The sequence below is a fragment of the Acipenser ruthenus genome, chromosome 10 (assembly GCF_902713425.1).
Source record: "Acipenser ruthenus chromosome 10, fAciRut3.2 maternal haplotype, whole genome shotgun sequence".
In the NCBI taxonomy this organism is placed as follows: Eukaryota; Metazoa; Chordata; class Actinopteri; order Acipenseriformes; family Acipenseridae; genus Acipenser; species Acipenser ruthenus.
Window position 1 is genome coordinate 50,224,757 of NC_081198.1, and position 25,336 is coordinate 50,250,092.

Sequence of the window (25,336 nt, forward strand, 5' to 3'; positions counted from 1 at the left end):
TCAAAGATATTTAAAAACTTCCATCAAGGTTCTCAATTCAAGTGCTAATATTTCATGGTCCAGATTTAAAGCACCACAATTAAAACCGTTTCAATTTGTGTCATGTTCTGTTAAACCGCAGACAAAAAGTGTGTCCATTGGACAAACATTTAGTAACTCTTTTTGTAAAGAATGGACAATTTCAACAGCTGCTCAGAAAATTACATCATGCCTTGCCCTCAGAAACAAAAAAAGAAACAAACAAAAAAAAAATCTTCTTTTAGTTCCATTACCAACAAAAGAGAAGACAATCTGGGAGATAAAGGTAAATATAAAGGGGCCATGGAATCTCATTTCGGCTCCGGCATTGTTCTACACCGGAAAGCCGAGCAAATTAAAGGTTTCCTTTGTACGTGGGCCCCAGTCCACCGACTGCTTCGTTTCTGATTTCTGGACGTCCCGCTTCTCTGTCAGCGGGTGTCAGTCGCCTCCAGGGTCCGCAGCTCAGTGACTGACACCCAGTGAAAGCCGCGCTCCTCTATCGGAGAGCCAATCTGCAAGGGGCCACTCGCCTTCACATCTCCTGCTAATTTATCATCGGCACGGGGAGACAGGCTAACTGATTGCACACACAGGGAGAGCTGTGTGGAAGGGAAGGCCAGAGTGAGCACCCAGGAGACGAGGGCTGGGGCTGGGGACGCACACACACACACACACACACACAGAGGGGTCTGAGATAAAGTCTTCCTGACAGCGCAAGGACAAAGAAGGGCAGGCCCCAGGGAGAACAGGAAAGAGGAGATAAAATAAAATACCGGGAGAAAAAAAAAATCTCTCTGCAACTGATTTATCTGCTGAGTGTTCTGGATAATTAATTATAAACTCAATTACCCAAACCTTACTTCAGCAGTCTCAATTCATTTGGAGATAAAACCTCACTGAGTTCTCATTTTTGACAATGAGATGAAAAAAAAAACAAAAAACTTTTTTTATTTTTTATTTTGGGGGTGAAGCTCTTTTGACCTTTGCTTTGTTATTTGCTATATATACTCATACATGCACGGCTATACAGATTTGAACTTGGATCTTCCCTTCCAAGAGAAACACAACAGCCAAATCAAAGTGATCTGGACATACTAAAAAGCAAAATAAAAAAAAAGCCCATACTTGATATGATGTGTACTGTATAGTAATGCTGCTATATTCTAGCAGTCTTATATTACCATGTTCAGGTAAACCTTAAGCAATCAAGCAATTGAGTCTTGTTGCAGGACAAAACAAACAGATATATACGGTAACTGAAAACTACTGAAATGGGTGTTACACTAAATTGCTAACACAGTGGAAAGGCTGTCCTCAAAGAAGCATCTTGGTAATAGTAATTCCTTACAGACCTTCAATGGATGTAAGAGACCAGCGAATACACAGGAAAATCAGCACAGGTACTGTATCAGGCAGCTTGTTCACCAGGAAGGGATTTCCTTCTTCCTTTCTTTCTCTTTCTTTCTCTTTCTTTCTTTCTTTCTCTTTCTTTCTCTCTTTCTTTCTTTCTTTCTTTAAATCCAGCGGAAGGCAGATCTTGTCCTTCTCGTTAAAGACTTGATGACGGGTGTTTAATATTCACTGTCTTAATTAGGGCTGCAGTTAATTTCATTAAATTCCTTCGTTGCTAAATGAAGCAGATTATGAGACATCTTTTATTGCAAGGCGTGAAATTACAGCCTGTCCGCTGCCAATGGCAGAGTAAAACTAATGAATTGCAGGGTAAATAACACCCGAATTAACCAGCCAATTAAACACAGAAAAGTCAGCACTGCTTAGAACTCTCTGAAAGCACAGCAGAGACCGTGAATCTGTTAACTTCTACTGACGACTATATACAAGCATTATTATTATTATTTGTTTATTTAGCAGACACCTTTATCCAAGGCGATTTACAGAGACTAGGGTATGTGAACTATGCATCAGTTGCAGAGTCACTTACAATTACGTCTCACCCGAAAGACGGAGCACAAGGAGGTTAAGTGACTTGCTCAGGGTCACACAATGAGTCAGTGGCTGAGGTGGGATTTGAACCGGGGACCTCCTGGTTACAAGCCCTTTTCTTTAACCACTGGACCACAAAGCATCCCTGCAGGTAAAAAGAAACTCGCCTGTGTTTCACACTAGGGCTAATCAAGCTTGCGATAAAACCTGAAATGGGTGAAAAATGCTGTGCAATAGGAGTCTTATTTCCATCCCTGTATTTCTCTTTTATTTTTTTTATAACTGTAGCAAGGATAAACAAATTCTGTTTTTGAATGCACAATGAGATTATTACGGCTGCAATAACCCCAAAACAGAAAAAAATGGGACCTTGGTCAGTTAATGACCTTGTTTGGCCCCTCTGTGTGAAGGTCGTCCACTTTCAGGCTCCATTCTTCATCCCTGTAAAAACAGGTCTCATTTGGCAAACATCTTCACGCAGCCTTGTCATAAACACTGAATAAAATGCTCAGAGTCAAGGAATCAATCAACCGCGACCAGATAAACACTGTATCTGGAAACATTAAGTGCCGTCGGGAGCCCTGCACACCGATATTTCAATAACTGTTGATGGAACACGTCCATGCTGTACAAGCACTCAAACAGCATCCCTCTTTCAGAGTATTCATCACATGGCAGTGGCAAGACTAGACGAGGCTAGGATGTATTATATCACTGTACCTTGAGTAAGGTTTTCAGCAAATACTGGAATTTGTTACGGTTCTTACAGTTTAAAAAAATGACCTATGCAGCTAACAATTTAAATTCAGTTTATACTTTACTACTTGAAAGCATTTGCACACAGGTCTATTCTACAAACAAGACGGCACAGCTATTGGAGTTAAGAACAATAAACTATTATTACTTAACACATAATGATCAAGACAGCAGGTTGTAACACTAGCTCATAGAGTGGTTAACTTGGCCCTAAAGCCAGCACTGTCTTCTTACATTTCTGTAAAAATGATTAAAACACAGTTTCTCCTGGTGGAATATTTCATTAAATAAACTACGAAGTGGCACCGAAGCAGAAGCGACTTGCTCTGGGGACATGCGACCTAATGGAACAGTGGGATATTCCTCATAACCCACCATGAGCCATCAGCTGCACTCGGCTCCTCGCTCTCATCTCAAACCTGGCAGAGCAACGGCTGCACAGCCCCTCAACGCTTCGCTCCTCAGTTTCATCCTTTCATAGCAATAGCGCTGTTGCAAATTAATTTGTTAATGTTCATGCAAAACGGTCCAGTCAGTTTGGTGACAGACGCACACTCAGAGCTCTCCCGTAATTAGCAGCTAATTAGGAACAAGGAACAGATGCTGGTGGAGTTCTAGCAGTAAACAGGTTCTGTAAACAATGCTTATAAATCTCAACACATTTATTAACTACATCGCAACTGTCAGAAAGTTATGGATGACTTCTCATTTGTACTAAGTTTTGTCATTGCAAGAATGCTGAAGCTAGGACTTGTGACACCACGGTTCAACCTCCACCTTTGCAGAAGTACAGTCAGGCTGGCAATAACCAAACAAACTTGAAACTCCTTACCGTTTAATTGCAGAAAAAATGCAAAATGCACTGCACCCTCATTAGAAGTGCCCTTGCTTGCTGCGCATACTGCATGCTTTAATGAGGTGCATGTTATAATGAAGGCAATTTTGAAAGGATTTATTGTAGCTGAGAGCCAAGTAACATGGTAACCTTGTGTAAGAGTGGTAGAACAATAAGCCTGATAATAAGTGCACTGTGATCTCACGAGCTACACTGCAGCTACAGAGCACAGGGGAGAGAGACAGGACCCCCGGACAGCAGCTTCACAGCAACGCGAGAACAAGGGCTCGTGGGTATCGCGTGAAGTGAACCACAGTAACAGCACAGCGCCAAATACAGGGCTGCGCTTGATTCCAATATGAACAGAACAACCACAGCAAGTTCAAGAGTTTAACTTGCACCACATGCAGGGACACAGGCTGTTGGGAGTTGTATATCAGGACAGCATCCGACATTTTATTTTTGCAATGAAATAGGGTTTAATATTTGCTGAGAAGTTGGATCTGGTCATCTGTTTGAACAACTGCTGAATAATTCCTCGTGGGGTTAAAGATGAACCCGAATTTCCACTCCAGTGGAAAAGGACACAGCAGATCTAATAGGAAAAGCAGATCTGGAGAGGGAGGGAGCTGTGGGACCAGATGCCGAGGGAACGTGTGAAAGGGAGAGAGGAAGCTAGAGAGAGACAAGCAAACTCAGAACAGGAAAGACCACAGGGAATTATCAAATCAATTAACATCCAATTCCGAAATTAATTTCTTGCCTCTAAGCAGAAAATGTTCTGTTTTATTTTAGCGAGCAATAAGCAGGCTCATTATTATCCTGGCATGCTCTGGTTGTAGTGTTGGTAAAATATCACCCCTCGTCTCCAGTGTCCAATTACACAACATTTCTCTGCACTTGGGCTGCCATGATTGATCTGCTGATCTTTTTAGCTGAATTTATTTTTCTTCTTTTTTTTTTCATCATCATCAACACTGTGATCTACAAAGTCAGTTTTAAAAAGCAAAGAAAAACTCGCCCCTGAAACCTTGTCATATTTGTCAAGAGCAGTGCACTTTAATTAAGTACAGGTTAAGAGGTTTGAGTCAGACGGCACTGCTTATCCCCTGGGTTACATTCTCCACAGGTGAAGCTGTTTTTTCATATTTAGATCCAGGTTCTTTGACATCTTAGGTTAGAAAGGTCAAGCATTTGGTCTTTAACTGGACACCAGATAAATGATCCATCACATTATAAACCTACTCTACTGTTCACTCATTGTTAATCAAAATGCTTCAGAAGGTACAAGATGTAGCCGCTGGACGTGTAGTAAAGCATGTACATGCATGGACAATCACACATGTTAATGAGGTCCAATCAGCACACTCATCCATTCAAATGGTTAGATATCTCCAAATACCCAAGTATCTAAGGCTAAACTCTGCAATCTAAATGTCTAAAAATACAAGGTACACCCAGGTGCATCCCTCAGACACCTTTCCTTGGAGAAGCTGGTCATTAGTTAATTGTTATTTAATTGTAATTTAGGACTCACAGCAGTCTGTATAATACCAACCATAACAGTTGCTTCCTGTGCCATATTCCCTGAGTTACCAGCCACTTCCAAATGCATGCAGGCTGAGTGGCTTAGCGTGATGTCTGAGGACTGGGTGCTGCCTGTGATTCAGTCAGCAAGTAAAAAGCAAGGCCTGGTAAGATGCGAGATGTGCATCTCCGCAGGACTGTGATGAATTGACAAGCTGATTGATTCCTTAACAAAATGACAAGTGTGTTGTGTACGACTCTACAAGCATTTCCCTGCGATCAAGTGCTACATTTATAACCTGCAACGATGAAAGCTTTCCACTGCGGATGACATCTTGGGGAGAGGGTACATGAGGAGTTTCACAAACATTAGCAGTTCAGTGTTCAAATCAGATCCATACCGCACTGTGCTGCCACTCACGGCTCGCTCCCGGGGAAGAGCATTTATTTACTCTGTCAAGATGAAGCACTCCTCAAATACTCATTTGGCTAAATATGACAGCGAACAAGTCTTCCTTTAGGAGAGTTTAATTTAACCCTGTGTAGTATTGTGTGTTGGCAAGCAGCTTTTGAAAGCTCACAGCTTCTGCATACTAGTTGTACATTTAACTTCTTGTTTTTTTATTTGATTGTTTTACTTTTTTAGTCCTGCTTACAGGTCTTTTAGGAATTCCACTGAGAATGCAGCAAAGTGTTCACGCTCATGATATGTGACATGAATGTGTTTTGGCAGGGCAGGGTACAGAGTTGATGAGTGAAGTTTGGACAGGCTGGCTTACAGAAAACGCCTTGGGTATGAAGGACGAAGAGGCCCTGCGACAGCTGACAGAGCCACAGATACAGCTGCGGTCCAAAACGCACACAGGTGCAGACAAACACACTGCAAAACACAGCCCTGGAACCAGAGAATTACAGGAGAACGCACAATGCCATTTGCATCACCAGATACATCACCAGCAATGTTAAGTGGAAATAATTGATCATTTAAATATAAAAGCAGTCAAAAATAATTACAAGAGTCTAATGTGTAAATGCATCTTGCATAACTTCAAATAAACACTATCATAAAAATAATTATAAATGCTGAGTACTTGGTGAATCCTGTCATAATCAATCCTGCATCGTTAAACTGCTACAATCCATTCAACCACTATGTACTTACAATAGATACAACACAATTATAGTAGTGCTCCACAACACAAATCCAGGCACATGCACCAGTATCTATCAACGCTTGCTGTTTACACTACATTACAGAATGAAATTGTATACTTTCATTCCTAGAGCTACAAAATACTGTATATATACATATAAACTTAAACAACAACATCAGTCTATCTAACTCTCTCTACAATGCTCTCTGAAAGGAAAGTTAACACAGCACTGTAAACATGTTATTTTTATAAACACTATATATATATATATATATATATATATATATATATATATATATATATATATATATATATACATATACATACACACACACACACACACACACACACACACACAGGGTTATTAGAAAGTACGTTTACCACATCAAGGCACAATATCACTGATGTGGTAAACATACTCTGTAATCACCCTGTGTGTGTATATATATATATATATATATACATATATACACATATATATATATACATACACACACACACACACATACATACACATATAGGTAATGTTGTATAACTAATCAAAAACTGTTACAACCCTATAAATAATACTAGACCACCACACACACACACATGCACAAGCACACACACACGCACTCAAGCACCACAGCTGTCCTGCCATAAAAATAGACCTCCCATCTGCCATCAGCGATTTGCATGTCACCTTCTCCAGGCTCATTTGTACTTCATTAACTGCCATTGACTTAACAAGATTTATGCAAATGGCACGGCGGGACCTCGCAGGGCTCCCGCTGCAATCGAGTGATTATGTATGTACAACTCTGCCTGCAATGAAACATGAATACGAGACAAGCCCACTCCGCACACAGCCGGACATGCTTTCGTCTCTGTCTAACAATTTCATCTGGAGTGGCTCCTCTTCTTCCTTTGGATGGGTTTGTTTTATTTGAGAGCCCTAAATCCTTACTATCCTCCTCGTAGAATTACAATTTAAAACTTGTGACAGCAATGCTCACCCAAATTGACTGAGGGAGGTTTGTGGGGGTTTATAGACCTAAAAACATACATTAACTTGCTTTAAAAAAAAAACTAAAAAAAAACAACATTCTAGGACAACAGATACTTGGCTGTTAACTAAACATGAATTATTGGCCTCAGAAGCTACAACGCAGTGTTTAATATTACTTTTTTATTTTCAATAAGTATCTATAAACAAAGAAAAGAAATGACAACTTGCAGGTCTACCCATAATTCCGTTATATTTCATACACCTCTACCCATTAGCTATTTTGTTCTGTGTTTCAGTCTGGGAAGACTTCAGGATAGCCGAGCAGTGGCAACAGTTTGAGCTCATTAGGAACTGTCCTTAATCATTAAGGGTGGGTGGTTGATATTTCAAAGGATGACAAAGAGAGGCAAAAGCTAGCTTTAAAATTAAGACTTCCACTGTGTATCGAGTTATTCTGTACACAGGAAGAGGGAGGGAATTCAAACAACAAATTGCTGCTTTGGTACTGCTAAGCCTTGAACAAACATTGTGCATCAGGGTTTAATTACTGTATACACACAAAAAACTTCCTGATTTGAAACAAGTCTCATACAATCTCATTTGAATGGATCTTTCAAGATCTAAAGCAAGGTTAGCCATAGTGTCACAATATCAACCACTGCTTTAACCCTTAGATCACAGAACCTAGTCTTGTAGATTCTGGAATAGCCATCATCACCTGTATTCTTCTTAAGCTCAAAATAAAACTCGGTGAACTCAAACTGCAATGCAACAAAAGTCTTATTTCCACCATGCAGTCTACAGTACATTCTCAAGAACGTAAGCTAAGGAATTTTCTGCAAGTATCATCACAGTTGGACAAGCAGTTCTCAAGATATAGGTAAGAATGTAAGCGTGACTGTGACAGAAAGACAATGATTCTTGGTGGTAAATCTCCCTCCCGACCTGTGAGGGTGCTAAGTAACGAGAACAGAGTACCCTGGACTGTTTGGCCTGACACTTCATTCCCAGGGTTAAAAGAAAGTCGGTCATCTAGAAAGGGGGCAGAGCTTTGGTGCACTAACTCATCGACCCGGAAGGGAAATAATGTGGCATCCGCAGATTGGAGGAGCGGCTGCAATCGTTTACCAAGGGGTCATGTGTGACGGTATAAATAGGTGACGAAGCGACGTAATCTGTTCCTTCGTTTTGGTTAGAGAACAACCTGGAAGGACCTGTGATTTGTGTCAGAAAACGTATCGTGAGTGTTTGTTTGTTTGTTTGTTTGTTTTGTCTCTAATTTTCTTGTTATTAGTAGACAGCTAACACGTTCCGGAGCTGTCGCCAAGGGCCAGCACAAACCCGGAACAGCAAATGCACTTGTATCACAAATAACTGTATTTGCACCACGAGTACTAATTCACTCACTAACGGACTTGTGTATGTGTTTTATGTTTCGTGTGGGTGTATAAAGAACGGGACTATTGTTTCGGGACAAACCCGGGGATTAAACTGAAGTAATACACATGTACTACTTAGCATCATTTATTGTTTACTGTTTGTTTTGCTGTCAGGCACTGGATTTACAAACCCATTGAACAACATTGTACCTGGATTATAATTGTCTGTCTATTGATCACCTGCACACTGTTAACCACTTTGCCACAGTGACCTACATACCTCATGCATGATTTCAGCGGATGATGAACAGTACGTGCAAGCCATTTGTTTGCATGATTTGTTCAGTTATGACGCATTTACTTGGCTGCTTTAATCTCCTACTTTACTGCAACCGCATACATGCCAAATGTGCTATCACTTGCCAACTGTATATAGGAAGAGCCTCAGTGGAGAAATCTTATATACATATTTATTATATAATAATAGAGGACTCCTCAGCTGGACTTCTCTTAGTTTGAATACAGCATGTGTGCAGACAGGACTCATGACAGACAGGGAGATCAAACTCAACAGATTATGCCTTAAAGTTGTCAAATGAGCTCTCCAGTGTTCGCTGGGTGGTATATATCACAGCTGCAGAGAACTACTAAAAAGCAGATCTCATTTGAAGGGGACCCTAATCACAGCTACAATTTGTTCAATAGCAAACTACAAACAAGGTTGTGCAGATGACACAGCGAGCCATGATTAGCACCGCTAATTGCCTCATTCTTACAACACATCTGAAACTTGTGTCTTTCTTTTTCCAAACATGACAAATTAAGGCCAACTCAAACAATTTTTTTCAGATCACAGGGGGTCTGTGTATGCTGCTCTCTGATTTTTCCCCTGTCGATTGTGATGTTCCAATCAAAGCGCTAACACACACAAAATACTCCATTTGAAATGCACAGGAGACGGGAGATAGGTCCATATGTGGCCAGCAGACTTCATTAGGACCCCCTCTCTTTTTCTTCCCACTTCTTATCCTAATGATCTCATTTCAATACACCCGAGAACCTCTGTCTAATTGATGTCAAGTGTGTGCTCTCGCCGCTAATCAAGGAGAAAGCATCAAGCGAGACCCGTTTCTGTGTGACGCCGGATCACAGGGAACTTTTCAAACAATAAGATGGCGCTGGCTCCAATTATCCGGCCACAGACGGCAAGCTGAATCGTACCTGTTTAATTGGGATCGCACGGCCGCTTCCAATGCTGTCTGCCCGGCCCTCCAGTCCTTTCTTCTCCTTGTCTGGATCGCTTCCTTTCCGAGACTGCAGGGAAGACACATTTCCCCTCAGTTACGTTTTAAAGTCACAGCTCATTTTGTACCTTGCAGCGGTCAACAAATGCTGTGTACAGGCAGCATAGGCAAAAATGGAGAAGCATCAGACCATTTCTGCCAATGCAGCACATTAACAGGGGAACAGGATAGTTTACCAACACAAAGTTTGAAAGCATTCTTTGTGACGTGATCATCTACGCTAAAATCACAGGACAGAATAATAGGATCACTTATAAGCACTGAGTGCCAGCAGTTCTAGGCCACCTTAACCCAGCAGATCTAATACAGGTGGCCGTTTGATGGAGCTGTCAGTAAAGGGCAAAGGAATGAAAGGCCAACGGACCACGTCTGCTGTGTTGGGTCCTGTTGATTCACTGTGGGCTGGTACTCACGGTGAAGAGGTTGGAGCGGCGCTTGGACTGCTTGCGCACCGGCGTGGGTGTGTTGGCGCTCTGTGGGACGTCGATCCGCAGCTCCTTCTGGCTGGTGCTGGGGGTGGAGGGGACGGAGGAGGAGTAATCGCTCAGGCTGCCTCCGCCATTGCTCGTCTTTAAAACAGAAGACAAAAAACAACAACTGCGATCAGCACGGAACTGAAATCAAGCAACAAATGAGTAAAAACCACCTTATCCACTGAATACGAGTTTACCATGTGCAAAATAATTTGTTGCAGTTACATTGCTGCATGGAATTCTGCATCACGGAAATCAATCACAATGGGCATGAATTTAACGGAATATCAGCTTTAGGGAAATAGAATGAAAACATTGGCGCAATAGGAAGAAGCATGGTAAAAAAGATAATGAGTAGGACATCACAGTTTGAGGACATAAGACTGCATGTGAAGCTGGAGAGATCTCTACTGATCAATTCTCTAAGAAAGGCTTCCAGTATCATAAGAAGAGTGGTGTCCAGCTCTGAGACTACAGTCTGCTTTTTTTTTCCCCCCATACAGGTCCATGAATTCCCTTAACGACTGGAACAATGAGGGAGCTCCAACCCCACATCACTGCAATCAGGCTCGCTCGTGTTTTGGAGATTGCCATCTGCTGGGATGCTGACATCAATCACCCTCAGCCTGAGTTGAGCTCCCACTGATGCCAGTATTGTCAGGCTGGTAGGGGCTGGTGGTCTGAACCAGCAGGTCACACGGGGGTTTCCATGGATGGCTCTTATTACCAGCAGTGATAATACAAGCTGAGTCCGTTAATTACATGCCTGATAATTAATATACCCCAGTAAACACATAATTCAATTGTCTCAGAACACTCTTGCAAATGAGACACTGTAGCTCAAGGTTTTTTTTTTCCTAGTTAAATATTTTATAGTGGGATGTTTATAACTAGGTTACACTGGTTTTCCAGGCAGTCTCCCATGTAAAGGCATATGAACCAGAGGAAGCCCACAATTAACTAAAATAAACGTGAATGGTTGTGTCCCTGGAGGGATTCTGCTCCAGTCACGCCAACTTTATTATACAAATGAATGGTCTGATCAATTCAAATTGATTACCAATGAACAAAGCTAGGGTAGCAAACCACACGCTAAATCAGGGGATTATCACACCTGTAATAAATGATCTGCATTGACGTTGAACCAAAAAAAAAAAAAAAAACTAAAAATGCATCTGTTCTACCTAAAAGGTCACTTTCTATTTTTCCGGGTGACTGGGGGCTCAACTGGCAAAAGACAAGCAGTAAGGAAGGACCTGGAATTGCATCTGACAGATCGTGTAGGAGGCTCAAATTATCCTTTCCCCAGACGCAATATCAAAATACACTTTCCAATTCGAATTCCAGTGCTGTCCCTCCAGTGCTGAAGCTAATGCTGCAACATGATGCCTCCACAATATGTGTCACCTTCATCAGGTCAAGATCTTACATTTAGGATATTTCTTCAGTCTTCTTTTCTAGGTTTAAACATTCACTTGCAACCAAAAGCAGCCCTAGTTTAGCTGCCTAAGATGTCAGCTTTGTAAACTGTCAGCAACGGCCATTATCATTTGCTAACTGGTATCAGCGTCAAAAGCCATCAATAAGGAAGAAAGATTTAAAATAATGAATTAAAGATTTTGTTTTACAGTTCCTGTTGATGCAAGAAAACAGATTTTAACTGTTTTGTTCCAAATCAATTCAATGTAAACTGCAGATCAATGACATCAGCTCCTATCAGCCATAACTGTTTTCTGCAGTTTTGTGCAAAAAGGTGAACTGATTTAAACAGCACAGATTTCCATGTGTCTAACTCAAAAACAAATACAGGATATACCGTGTGTGTCTCTAAATAAAACAAATAATTGCTGCTACAGTAAGATACCAGGATGCAAGGTTGGATTTACAACACAAATGCATGAGAAAGTGCTGATAACCTGGCGTGCAGAGGTTACCTAACATCTAAATTGATAGTTCAGAATGCAGTAGCTGGATAATTCAAGGAAGTTACAGAAGAAAACTTGAATCCCTCAACCAATAGTTTTACTGGCCAAAACCAAAAATAGACCACCACCACCATCCTGGCTATCCGTGATCTTTTGTCTTTGCTGGCCTCGACTTCCCCTACAGTTACAGAACAAATTCACTTTTTAATTGGATGGTAAGGTTGGTAAATGCACTGGTTAATAGAACAAATACTTTCCCTGTTATTATTATCAATATTATTATTATTATTATTATTTTTGTGTGCAGTGATGCTGCTGCTATCAGGAATCGTAATGAGGTCAGTTTGCCCCAAGGGGTTCTCACCTGCTCAAGAAACAGAACAGTGTAAAGATGCAGGATACCTACACTGCACCACTGAAGTACACAGCCACATATAAAAAGGGGGTGGTTTCTCTCATAAGCGTACGCTAGGTTTTTACCTTAGCATTCAGTTTTAGCATTGTGCAGTTATTTCTAATTACAGTGGAATGGCTCAAACTGCTAGTCTAGTGTGTAAAGTAATGAATATCCATGGATTCAGGTGCAATGTAAAATTAAAGTTCCAATCCATTCAATACCCCATACACTCCGTCATACACATGCAGCCAAACCTGATGTGCGTTGTGGTGTACAGTATCTGGCCGATGTGCGTTGTGGTGTACAGTACCTGGCCGATGTGCGTTGTGGTGTACAGTACCTGGCCGATGTGCGTTGTGGTGTACAGTACCTGGCTGATGTGCGTTGTGGTGTACAGTACCTGGCTGATGTGCGTTGTGGTGTACAGTACCTGGCTGATGTGCGTTGTGGTGTACAGTACCTGGCTGATGTGCGTTGTGGTGTACAGTACCTGGCTGATGTACGTTGTGGTGTACAGTATCTGGCTGATGTGCGTTGTGGTGTACAGTACCTGGCTGATGTGCGTTGTGGTGTACAGTATCTGGCTGATGTGCGTTGTGGTGTACAGTACCTGGCTGATGTGCGTTGTGGTGTACAGTACCTGGCTGATGTGCGTTGTGGAGATGGGGACCGAGCACACGGAGGAGTGGCTGGGGGAGTTGGGAAGAGACTTGCAGGGTCCGATAGACAGCTGCTGCTTCTTCCGAGTCGCTACAATCTTCTGGGCAACTGGAGGAGAAAATAAAGCAAAACAAAAAAAACTAAAGGCAACGTTATCTAGTTGATTTATCTGTTTTTCTGTGTGTAGCGATAAGAAATTAAGAAACTTTGGCCGGTGTACGTGCTGAAAAAGCTTTTCATTGTAAAAACAGCATTGTTAAAACCATGGTTATCCATAGTAAAGCACAGTGAATCCATACTACAGTATAAGCATAGCTGGGTGAACTGGGAAACTGTAGCCTGGTTTTAACACTGAATCTATGGAGAAATAAACAGCATGATATTTAAAGATGACTTCCATGGAATTTTCTCAGCTTATCCTGTTCTTACAGACACAAAAAACATCAGTGTTATTCATGGAGACCATGAAGTCTGAACTCAAAGTTGTGCCATTTTCCCTGGAGAAAGCCAGGTACTGTAGCCGGGCCCAGTTTCAGCTACAATGCCAAAGAGCTTATTTTCAACTATGAATTGACAACCGAGGGAGTTACCAGTCTTTACAGGTCAAACCACTCTATAAACCTCGACAGTGCTGACGTGGAGGATTTTATTTATACATTATCTTGTCCATTAGTTTCCTGTGATGAGCTCTCCTGCAGGATGTGATGAATTCTGTACTCAAGAAAGTGTTCTAAAATAAACTTCCCATGCAAGAAAAAAACCCAGATTTGTTACAACTAAAGACTAAGCAATTATTAAACAATTATTAAAGTGCTTGAGCTGAGCGCTTCATTATTCTTCCCCTGATCAGGCTATTATCATATCGAAAGGGCAATATCAATTAATCCCACACCATCCAGCGTATTGATCACAGCCCCTCTGCCCCCTAATCATTGAAAAATTGCAGAGGAATATGGAAGCAGTTTGTCATTTCACATCCATTGACTGTATCGATTAGGACAGCAGGCCGGTTGTATATTAGCAGATTTCAAAATCATTACGCAAAACACTGAGTGCAAGAGGCAGGTCATGTATTAAAGGCCAATGAAAATGAATCTTTCATTTTTTAATCAGGAGACTTTGCTAAAGGCTGGGGGAGGAGGGGAGGGGAGAGAGGGAAACGAGTGGTGAAAGGTACTTGAGAACAGCAGTCAATTGCAGAGAACATTTTGGATGGTAAGGTTTCTGTAAATAAGAGTATACACAATACACAATATCACACAGAGTCCTTATTGAAAAGGTTGAGTGAATAGCATTTTTAGTCTATTTGTAACAAAGTATGGATTTTTTTTTTACCCTTGATCATAATCATGAACCTGCCTGTGCTAGCATGGGTTTTAATGATCTCACAACCTTAAATGCATGTTTTCAGCCAGACAGAGTACAGAGAGCCTTCCTGCAAAGTCTGAGGCGGTGTGCGGGTGGGAAAGAGTTAATGCAGCCAGCTCACCGCCCATCCATCTCTGTCTGCACCCCCAATAAACCTCACGCTGGTTCAATTCGCTGGAAATGAAGTTATTGTTTTAATTGGCCCTATTTAACTAGTGAAGTTTAATGACAAGTCTGTAATAAACATTTACCTTCAGGTGAAAGCCCAGTCCAACGGCAGAAACGCTTCTCTAATGTGGAACGGGCAAGGCCATGTGCAACACTTGGAGCAGAACTTTTTTGTAACTTTATACATTTGAGTGTTTATTTATTTATTATAACTATTTGTGAATTGTGCCCTTGGAAAACAATGAAAGTCAGTCTGAATGTCTAATGGGGGGGTCTGGGGTATTGATGTGTAAATATCGAATCCAGAATAACCCTACACAGAACCCCCCCCCCCCTCCCCAAAAAAAAAAAAAAAATCGTGATCATGATTAACGTGACCATTCAACTCCCCATTGAATCCAGACATGAGGGGGTTCAATTTAAACACATAATCATATCACAGTGCCTGCTCATAAAAGCAACTGGAACCTGTCCACCAGCTTCTCATTTTCAAATGACACTCTCTATAAAAAAAAAAAAAAAAAACAGTAGACACATAATGATGCATAAGCAATGGTAATAGAACAGATTCTTGGTGCGCAGATAATTATATATTCACACACACACACACACACACACAGTGTATACATAGCCTTATAATAATGCACCAATGAGGTCCGATGCAGTATATTAACCTCAGAGCCACCCCAGCCATGTGCAAATCCTCATGTCTCTGCTCCAGGGTAATAGCCAGTGTAAATGGAGTGGCCTGGAGATATAGCTCTACATATACATATAAAGACATCCCATGCTGTATTTTACTTTAACTGTTAAGAACAGTTATGATAAGACCATGTTAAATATTTAAACTGTACGGCTAATACAATTTAACTTTAACCATTAATCTTTGTTCCCACTGCGGGAAGACCGTTTATTCTAATGGAAACGTCTCACATTTTAATCAGATTTATGACAGTTCCTTGTTAAGGAGGGAAAAAAAAAGCTTTCACTACAGTAAAGGGCAATCACCAGTTACTTTATAATTCCTATTGAACACTGTACATACATACAGTACATAAAAAAAATAAAAAGTAAATAAATAAATATATATATATATATATATATATATATATATATATATACACACACACACACACACACACACACACACACACACACACAAAAGCTTTTCCTTTGCAAGCCAGGAAGCAGCCTCACAGTGCTCCGTTTCATGCTACAGTAGATGCACATTTAAATTTAAAACACTTGTAGCAACGTAAAGCAGGACTATTACTAACCAATACTTCTCTCCATTTTAAAATAAATCATTAGAGTTGTCCGTCTTTGTTAGCGACCCAGCTTTCATTGTCAGGACCATTAATTACTGGAATGGGCTGCTCCCTCTGTACTGTCGCCACCTAGAGGTCATACCTGGGAATTGCGTTACTGTGTGCCATGCAAGGAAAATGAATTTGTATTTTGCTGTTTTTTGTGAAATCAGGGATACATACGAAGAAGGTTTCTTTATAAATCATCCAATTACATATACATGTTGTTTTATCCAGAAATTCTCAATTACAAGATCTTCTACACATCACACTTGGTTGTAGCGAGGCTGCCCAATGCTTTACTCTTATGAGGAATTCTGGAAAACCATCTGTATGCCAGGTATCATTTTGAAAAGGAAAAAACGACAGTAACCATACAGGTGAGTTTGGATCAGAGGCTCATTCAAATCTAGCTACTTTAAAAATAAAGAAACCTGGAGCAATCTGTATAGGTAGATATGGTAAATTGATTACTCGAGAAATCTAGTGCTTACTAATTTAAGACCAACTGCTTTAAGCAAGTGCAAAGTTTGCTTTTTTTTTTGGGAAGAGAAAAAATTATTTTGTCCTTGTTTAAAAAAATAAATAAATGGGGGGGGGGGGGGGGCAAACCTTGCACTTGCTTGCAGTCATAGAGGGCAACAGAAACTTTGAAACATATTACAAGATAAGAAGAATCACTTGATCTTTGTCATAATGTTCAAGCAACAACAGCATATTCATTACACCCATCCAGATAAAATGATTACACACTTTTTGGTCCACAGCATCCAGAAAAAGACACTATAAAGTCCAAGTCAGCAACGTCTCAGCACCGGCTAACCTTTTCCTCTGAAAGGCCGCCGGGACGCTTAGCAAAGCAGACAGTTGTGCCGTTGAAAGAGCACATCGTGGCGAGTTGATTACGTTCCTGTCAAGTTTGTTAGCTGCAAAACGCTATAAATATTAGCTAATGAGTCATAAAGAGAGCGTGTCGGCTCAGGCGCTGTGCGCTCTGGCCCACGAGCTATCTGGAGAAAGGTCAGAGTTGTACCTCACTTAAATCTCAGTAATTAAACAATTCCTGGGACCAGCTCCCTGCTCTGTGTGACCTCGCCAGCCCACTGGGGGTGACCCTGGGGGGCACCATGTGCGGATTCGGGGGGGTCCACACCCTGCAGGACGCTGGGTCGTGGAGCCAGTGTATAGCCTTTAGATCAATTTCTGTCTCCTAATGAGGAGGCAGTGGTTAAAGAAGAGCAAGACAACTCGTTCAATGTGTTATCAAAACACTCCAGGACTCATTTATTTTAATAATCGCCCAGTCCTCCAACTGATTGCACTTCATTAAAATACAGAATAAAATAAAACAGCAGGAGGAGGAGGATGAAATGTTTCAGATAGAAAGGCTCCATCCCTTTTCAAAACATGACCTCTTGCTTGTGCACTGCAGACAAAAATACTGGATTCAGTGGGGTCTATGGGTACTTAAAAGTTTCTGTCTTAAAAGTGGCTGAAGCTGACAAAATAATTCCTTTAGTGTAGCTCCATTCACTATACAGGTCTCAGTTCTGAATGGAGCGTGTGTCATAACAGATTTGAAAGAAATCTGTTTGCAAACCTTGATTTCATTCTGTCGTTAACCAATCAGCAGCTTCCCCTATAGACCGACATGCTTTTATTCCTGTCGTTGACCAATCAGCAGCTTCCCCTATTGACTGACATGCTTTCATTCCTGTCGTTGACCAATCAGCAGTCTCCCAAATTGACTGACATGCTTTTCTGCCAGTAATCTGCTTGATCCCTAAAACAACTGTTTCACTTCATAGGTGAAATGGCCTATGAAGTGAAACAGTATTAAACTTCCTAAAAATAAGCCAACTCAGAGCTTTTTTTTAAACCCAGTACAGTACCAGATGTTTTAACAAAATCTGCTTCTTTCAAAATTGCACATTTTAGACCTACAGTATATAGTGACGTGTATTACATGAGTTATGAAAGGATGTTGTTAGCTACAATCACTTTAAGTGCATTGAAAAAATGGAGGGGAAGATCACAACTTTGTATTATTAAATGTATTATAATTTAGTATAAAATAACAACAAATCATGTTATCCACTTAATCATGTTATAATCCCAGCATTTAAACAACTGAAATATTAAAAGATAATTGATCAAAAGGGAAAACAAATTTAATATCACAATGAAAAAAATGAATTAATACAATACAAATAATAACAATAAAAATAAATACAATAATCTAAATCTTGTAAGAAAATGTTGCCAGCCATCTAAAGAATTCCTCTATCATAGCTCAATTACTCTCCGCTACGAAAACAAAAGGCAGAGCGAGCGAGTCTGAATGCACTTATTACTGTACATTAGGCTGACATGAGTGTGGCTGCAGTGCCAGCGATACAGTAATTGGGATAATTAAATTACCCAGCGATACATGTGTTTTAATGGGGGGTGCCACTGATTTATCCACTCTCCTCTGCTCCATTCTGACCTTCAGACAAGCCCATCCCTGACCCAATAAACACTACACGGGGAATGTTTCTGCATTGTATTAGTCCTAATGCACATTACAGGCTGTTTACATCAACGCTTATCTAATCATTTAATCCAGACTGCAAAATCTGCCCCTTCAGATTGACCCTATTTAAATAAATTGCTTCTCATTTTTATTCTCTCTAGAATAAACTCTAAACTTACTTAGATGAACTGCTCCAATTATTTTTAATGGTAAATGTTATGTGTTTTTTAAAGTCGCAGTCTCTCTTTTCCTATTAACTTGCTGATACACGTCTTGTATTAATAATCCGGCTCACTTAAAACATACTGTAAAGCAGCAGAGTCCTGCATAGGCCAGGGATGGTTACTAATCCCTGAAAACATTTTGTTTTGACATACTGAATACTTCCCAGAAGTGTGTGTTTTTCTTTACAGGATTCTGAGTCTAATAAATGGAAGTGCATTTAATAACAGTCTTGAGTTAAATGTGAGTGTGCTGTTCATGACAAAGAACCTAGGTGGCGCTCACTAACAGTATTATCAGTAATTCTGGAGCGTGCTACAGCAAACTTAGCTCTATCCAAAAAGGACCCAATACAGTGCCGAGCGCTCAAACCACTGAGGTTTTTCGTTGTAATAAACTGAATTGTTTTGTGTGGGGCTCATGAGACGTCATTTCACACAGTTTGAGCAGACAAACTGCACGAGATGAAATATCGTCTACAATAAGAGATGCCCTACACACACAATGTATAATCTTACAATTCGGGTAGGTGCAGTAATTAAGATTTTAATTAAAAAGCCCTAATAAAATATTCATTAAATCAGCGTGGACTAGGGCCCAGCACAGTGTTGTCATATTATTATCTCACTTCAAGTTTAACTCTAGATTTCAACTGGAGGAAAGTAAACAAAAATATAAATAAAAGAGAAAGCAGCGAGCCCGTTCACATCATTAATATTATTTTTAATACATCAGACCCTAATCTCAAAATTAAGATCATGTGAATAATAAAACACCAAAGTGGATGCTTTAATGGGAGCATCAGGCTAATTCAGGCAAACTAAACTGTACAAACACACACACAAGCACGCACACACACTCGCACACACCGCTTCAGGCATGAAACCGCTGTGAAGACACTGCAGCGACACGAAACATTAAAATAATCATTTTCAAACTCATCAGTGAATTCCACTTTGCTGGATAATTAAAACACGTGATTAACTGTGGATAATGAAATGAAATATGCAGGGAGACAGTGTCAGGAATAATAAGGAGTTTAGCCTTTTCTTGCTTCCGATTTCTGCGGTTGATGGACATGGCAGCGACACACAGACACACACACACACACACACACACACACACACACAGATTGGGTTATATTACAAGAGACATGACTGCAGCCAAACAGTGCAATCAGTAATGGGATAATAACCAGGCATTTAGCATTGTAATATTCCTTCTCCTCCACATGCAGAACAAAATGGCAAGCCTGCAAGATGTTTCTCATTGACGCCAGCTCAGGAACTGGGAAACATAAGCAGAGTGTAAACCTTATTATACTGACCCTCAGGAAGCCTTCACTGGGAATTGGTTTTGTGAAGAAGGTACCAGTTCAGAATGAATTACTGAACATCAAAAGAAAAAGAGTCAATGCTTCCAATTGCTAAGAGAAGCTAACAGTATATAAGGTTGGGAAAACTGGAATTTATTGGAATTAAAAACATCACCATTCAAGTTTTTCGCTTCAATCAAGTTAAAAAAGATGTAAATCTTTAAACAAAAGCAGTGAGGCAGAGTGTATATGGAATGACTGAAAGTGTCAGGAAAATCTACCGCTCTGATGGTGTGAATAATAATCCAGAGTACTGATAAACAACATTTCAAATGTACAAAAATATATTAGAGGCCTTTTTAAACCCCTTTCACACTAGCACTCCTACCCGGCTCTGGAACCGGGTCCCAGCGACCCACCTCAGGATGTGGGTCGACACACTTCGACACGGGCTGAGCGAGACAAAAGGCATGACGGCCGTTCATAAGCCGACGACGTAACAGCCACGCCTGCATGAAGGTTTTACTTCCGCAAGGAACACTTCTGTTTAGCCACATTTTTGTTGATTGAGACACAGCATGAGCCAGTTTGCAGCAGGGATGAAGAAACATTTGCTCTTATGAACATTTGGGCTGACGGTTCAGTCCAGAGAAGCTTGGATGGAAGCGTCTGTAACAAGCTGTTTCTGGGGCATTGATACACACATCGTGTACTTGCATCTGTCACCCAGGACAACCCTGCTTTATCAAAAAACAGTGTGCAATCGCATAGCTGACCCGCATGACACCAGGTCCTGACCCGGGTAGGTTCCGACCCGGGTAGAGCATGCCAGTGTGAACAGGGCTTTAATAGATCATAAAAAGATTCAACTTTGTATTATTGGCCTTTCAGAAACCACATGCTGTTCTAGTCATAAACACATACATACAATTTATCAACAGGTGAGATTTACAGCAATGGGTAGCCCATCGAATATGACCTCAAACCTTTTCTAATTGTGTGGCCTAGCGGACAGGATCAGACATGCAAGTGCACTGCAGTGGATCCCCAGGATCGTTGCACAGAACCACATTCAAAAGCCAGGGTGTCCAGCAGACAGGGGACTGGATCAAGAAGCCATTAGCCTCACAAGCATGATGGCCAGACATCACAGCCCAGTTTCACATTGCACTTTGACCTCTTTAGTGCATTAGTGACCCAGCTAGCATCAGTGAAACTAATTGTACTGGACTGGTACACTTGCTACCATACCTGAACATGGCCACTATGAATATTAGCATGATTCCTTTACATGTAGGTCTTATGCTGAGAAATTTGAGAGGGCATCAATAGCTGCAAGACGAACAGGCTGCGTGACACAGTGCAGTGCGTGAATTTAAGTTTTATAAGTAACTTCTGTTTTCTTGGCAAACACCTACCCCCAGCCAAAGAGTGCTCACCAAATCCTTTATTAGAGTAAAGACAGAATACTGTTATAGCATCAAGCAGTTTCTCTTGGGATCATGACCAGCGGTGCTTTTTCTGTGGATCTCTAATGTGTTTGAATGTGCATTAAAGCGCTGGTCAGCGACGACACTGTTAGCCCTTACCGTCCTGGAAGACCCTCTCCACGTTGAGCCCGTAGGTGGCGCAGGTCTCATAGTACGTGCATCTCTTCAGGTCGTTGGACAGCTTCCTCGCCCTGGCGTCGTCAATGACTCGAGGGTTCGCCGAGCTGATAGCGTCTGCAGAGAGAGGAGGCTTCAGCTTTAACTTTCAGTGCAATCAAGCCTTGACTGCTGCAGGATGGATTGCAATTGTGTTAATCGTTCCAAGCTGTTGAATACGAAAATGTCAAATCGCCCTACACCACACCTACGGCTTCATTGAGGTATTGCAAACACAATCACATGAAAGGATTTCACTGTGCAGACTCCTGCATAGGCTACTGCTAGTTTCAGTTTATTAAAAACGTGGTTTATTACCTCTATGTGCTGATTATTGTGCATCATGTCTTCATACGCTATACAATTCTAAATGTATGCAACATGTTTTAAATACCAAACTTCAAGCTTTTTAACATACTGTTGTATCCCAATCAGCTTGGAACACAGACATATTTTTACGCAGTGTTTGCTGACATCTAGAGGCCGCACATTGTAAATGCAGCATTCTTAGCAGCTCCTTCTTGGCACGTTGTGGGGAATGACTATTCGAGAGGAAAATCTATTTTTACTGTGTGAAAAATGGAGAAGCACCTCAAGACTGAGCAGAGTCACTGTCATGTATTATTATTATTAGTTTATTTAGCAGACGCCTTTATCCAAGGCGATTTACAGAGACTAGGGTGTGTGAACTATGCATCAGCTGCAGAGTCACTTACAACTACGTCTCACCCGAAAGACGGAGCACAAGGAGGTTAAGTGACTTGCTCAGGGTCACACAGTGAGTCAGTGGCTGAGGTGGGATTTGAACCGAGGACCTCCTGGTTACAAGCCCGTTTCTTTAACCACTGGACCACACAGCCACAAATGTACATTTGAGCTCAACACACTTTACTGAAAAATACGTAAGTATTGCTTTTTAAATGTAGGTATGGGAGACATTGCTGCTATCTCTTCTTGAGATGAACCTATTAGTCTATACGGGTTTGTGGCAGGCTGAGGCCCTCATGTGAATACGGTTTGTTTGTTTGCTGCACAAACCCAGCTTGACACTGTTGGCAGGGGTGGGGTTAATTCCATTCCTGCCAAATCCATGTTCGGAATACGGCTGGGTCTTGATTGATAATTGATGGTCAATCACGCCCAGCCACCTGCTATAAACAGCAGAGCCTTTGTTGGAGGGTTAGTTTAGGGAACGGCTGAGAGCCGCAGGTCGTGCTCTCTCCCTGTGCACTGTGACAGCACAGCTTTGGCACAGTCTTCATTTGTGTTTCTTTAAATACGTTGTTGTTGCTGTTTTGTTAATAAAAGTGCGCATCCGCCCTTAAACTGCAGCTTTCTGAGTCTACTTCCTGCCACTGACCAGCCTTGTCCACAACGCTCCCCTCTCGCAGGTTTATTAGGGAGTTTAACTGCTCACACAAATCTGGGGTATAAATAAGAGCTTGCACAGTTTCATCAGAAGTGCCCTTCATCATTTCACAATCAAACTCCTGGTGAAAGAAAAGTCCATGTATGGTGATTTAACAGATATCCTCTGCTTCAGCAGCACTCTGAGGAAGTCACTATAGGTGTTTGTAGTGAGTCCCATGCGAATCAGGCTTCATACTGTACATCGTAACCTGCGTGTAATAAATACTTGTTACCACAAGAGGGGGGTACGCACCACTATGAGGTGCAGACCTCAATGGTGGAGTGTGTAAAGAACTGTATAAGCTATCGGTACCATCAGAGAAGATCAACTTTCCATTTGGAGTATAATTGACCAATTTCATATTTTCTAAAGCCTCAATATAGTCGAATTCTACCCCTTGCTACAGTATATGGCATCATGCTTTTATGTAGCCAACCTCTCCAGCCAGCAAGTACAGAATGAAGCTCTTCTTGTTAGCTACCTGTTCGGTGGTCAGTAATTTTTTTTTTTTTTTTTTTTTTTGCTGTGTCACAAAAAAAGATTATTAGGACAGTCTACGTCATTGAGGGTGCATTGGTATTTCAAACCGTTTAGTGCAGTCCAGACCCCTCGGACCTGCTACCCCACTGTGGGAGCTGTCGAGGAGCTGGGAGAGGCCCCGCTGCAGAACACGCTCAGTGCTCACATTCCCCCGAGCTGCATCCCCACCAACACACATTCCCCTGACCTGACCGAGTTGCATCCCTCCCAACAACACACATTACCAGCACAATAACCCACCAACACTTGTTTTCCCCTGATCATGTAGCCTGGAAATCAAAGTATGCTTATTCCTATAATCCAGGAGTGTGTGCTGAGATACACAGGACGTTTATGATAATTCCAGGTCCCTGGCACACAACTCCTGCAATATTAAACATTCAGTTTGCATTTGTAATGTGTTTCCTATGTGTAACCAATTGCTTTGAAAACAGTCTGTGTTACCCTTGAATACTGGATCAGGAAAACAGCAAGCAAAATGAACATTTCTGCATTAACCCTTCATTCTTCATCATCTTCACTACCTCTGAAATTGCCATTACCTGCATAGCAGTATAGATAGAACTGATTTTCCATTACTTCCAATAGAAATGAAGAAAATACATTATGCACATTACACTATGCAATTTATAACTGATGTGTCCAAAATGTGTGATGGTAGTAGATGGAGGAGGTTTTCCATGTTTTATTTATTGTGGACTGCACAGACAACCGTGTCAATTATAGTGGAGGTTAAGGGGTAAAAGGTAATAAGCAAACAAAAATCATGTTCTCACTTTTCATTAGTGCCCAGCACAATTGCATTCTCGCATGTGCCTTATACAGGTTTTCAATTGAACTCCTGCCACCTCACATTGCATTCACCTGACGTTGCCTGTGAATGTGTGGCACAGCACGTGAGGTCCTAATACCTGCTGTGCAGCAAGGAAGTGGATTCAGTGTGTACTTTCACCCAATTGAAAATGAAGTCTAGAAATCTAGCAAAAATGACCTTTGAACATTTTACTGTACCTTTTTAAGAAAATGTTTTTGAAAGCCCTGGCTATCTTGATCGAACGGCCACTGGAAATCTTACCCTGGGTTCCAACCAGCACCATGGGGATGTCGGCAGTGTTGCGATAGTTGGCCATCCGGCTGTAGTAGTGATAAACCGTCTGGAAGCTGATCTCATCCTCCAGGCTGAAGACAAAGATGACAGCATCCACCCACAAGGCAAACTGATGGAGGACAAGAAAAATAAGAAGAATTGTGATAATCCAGAACACAGGGTCCCCGGGACAGCGAGATGAAGTACCTGTGAAGGGGGCTCCCCTGGGTCTGCTGACTGCCACTTCAGAGAACCCCAGAACCCTTTTCAAAACAGCATCCCCTTTGCTGATCTGGCACAACCTGGATAGTTCAGAACCATTAGTTTACAGATGTCTTATCAATAAAGGTATTGGGAAGACAGCTACAACAAAAGAAATATCACAAATGGACAA

At 41.3% G+C, this 25,336-nt stretch overlaps 1 protein-coding gene across 6 annotated transcripts in view; it reads right to left on the minus strand.

Annotated features, from left to right (window-relative positions):
* The window catches only part of LOC117409584 (arf-GAP with GTPase, ANK repeat and PH domain-containing protein 1-like), a 183,656-nt gene that overhangs the window by 54,129 nt on the left and 104,191 nt on the right, over window positions 1-25,336 (minus strand). For all 6 annotated transcript variants that reach the window (XM_059032522.1, XM_059032516.1, XM_059032518.1 and 3 more), the window contains 5 exons: window positions 24,931-25,072; window positions 21,848-21,982; window positions 13,344-13,471; window positions 10,322-10,477; window positions 9,826-9,918 (listed from right to left, as the gene is read on the minus strand). In XM_059032522.1, the coding sequence (XP_058888505.1) occupies window positions 9,826-9,918; window positions 10,322-10,477; window positions 13,344-13,471; window positions 21,848-21,982; window positions 24,931-25,072 (654 nt within the window). The remainder of the gene's footprint in view (window positions 1-9,825; window positions 9,919-10,321; window positions 10,478-13,343; window positions 13,472-21,847; window positions 21,983-24,930; window positions 25,073-25,336) is intronic.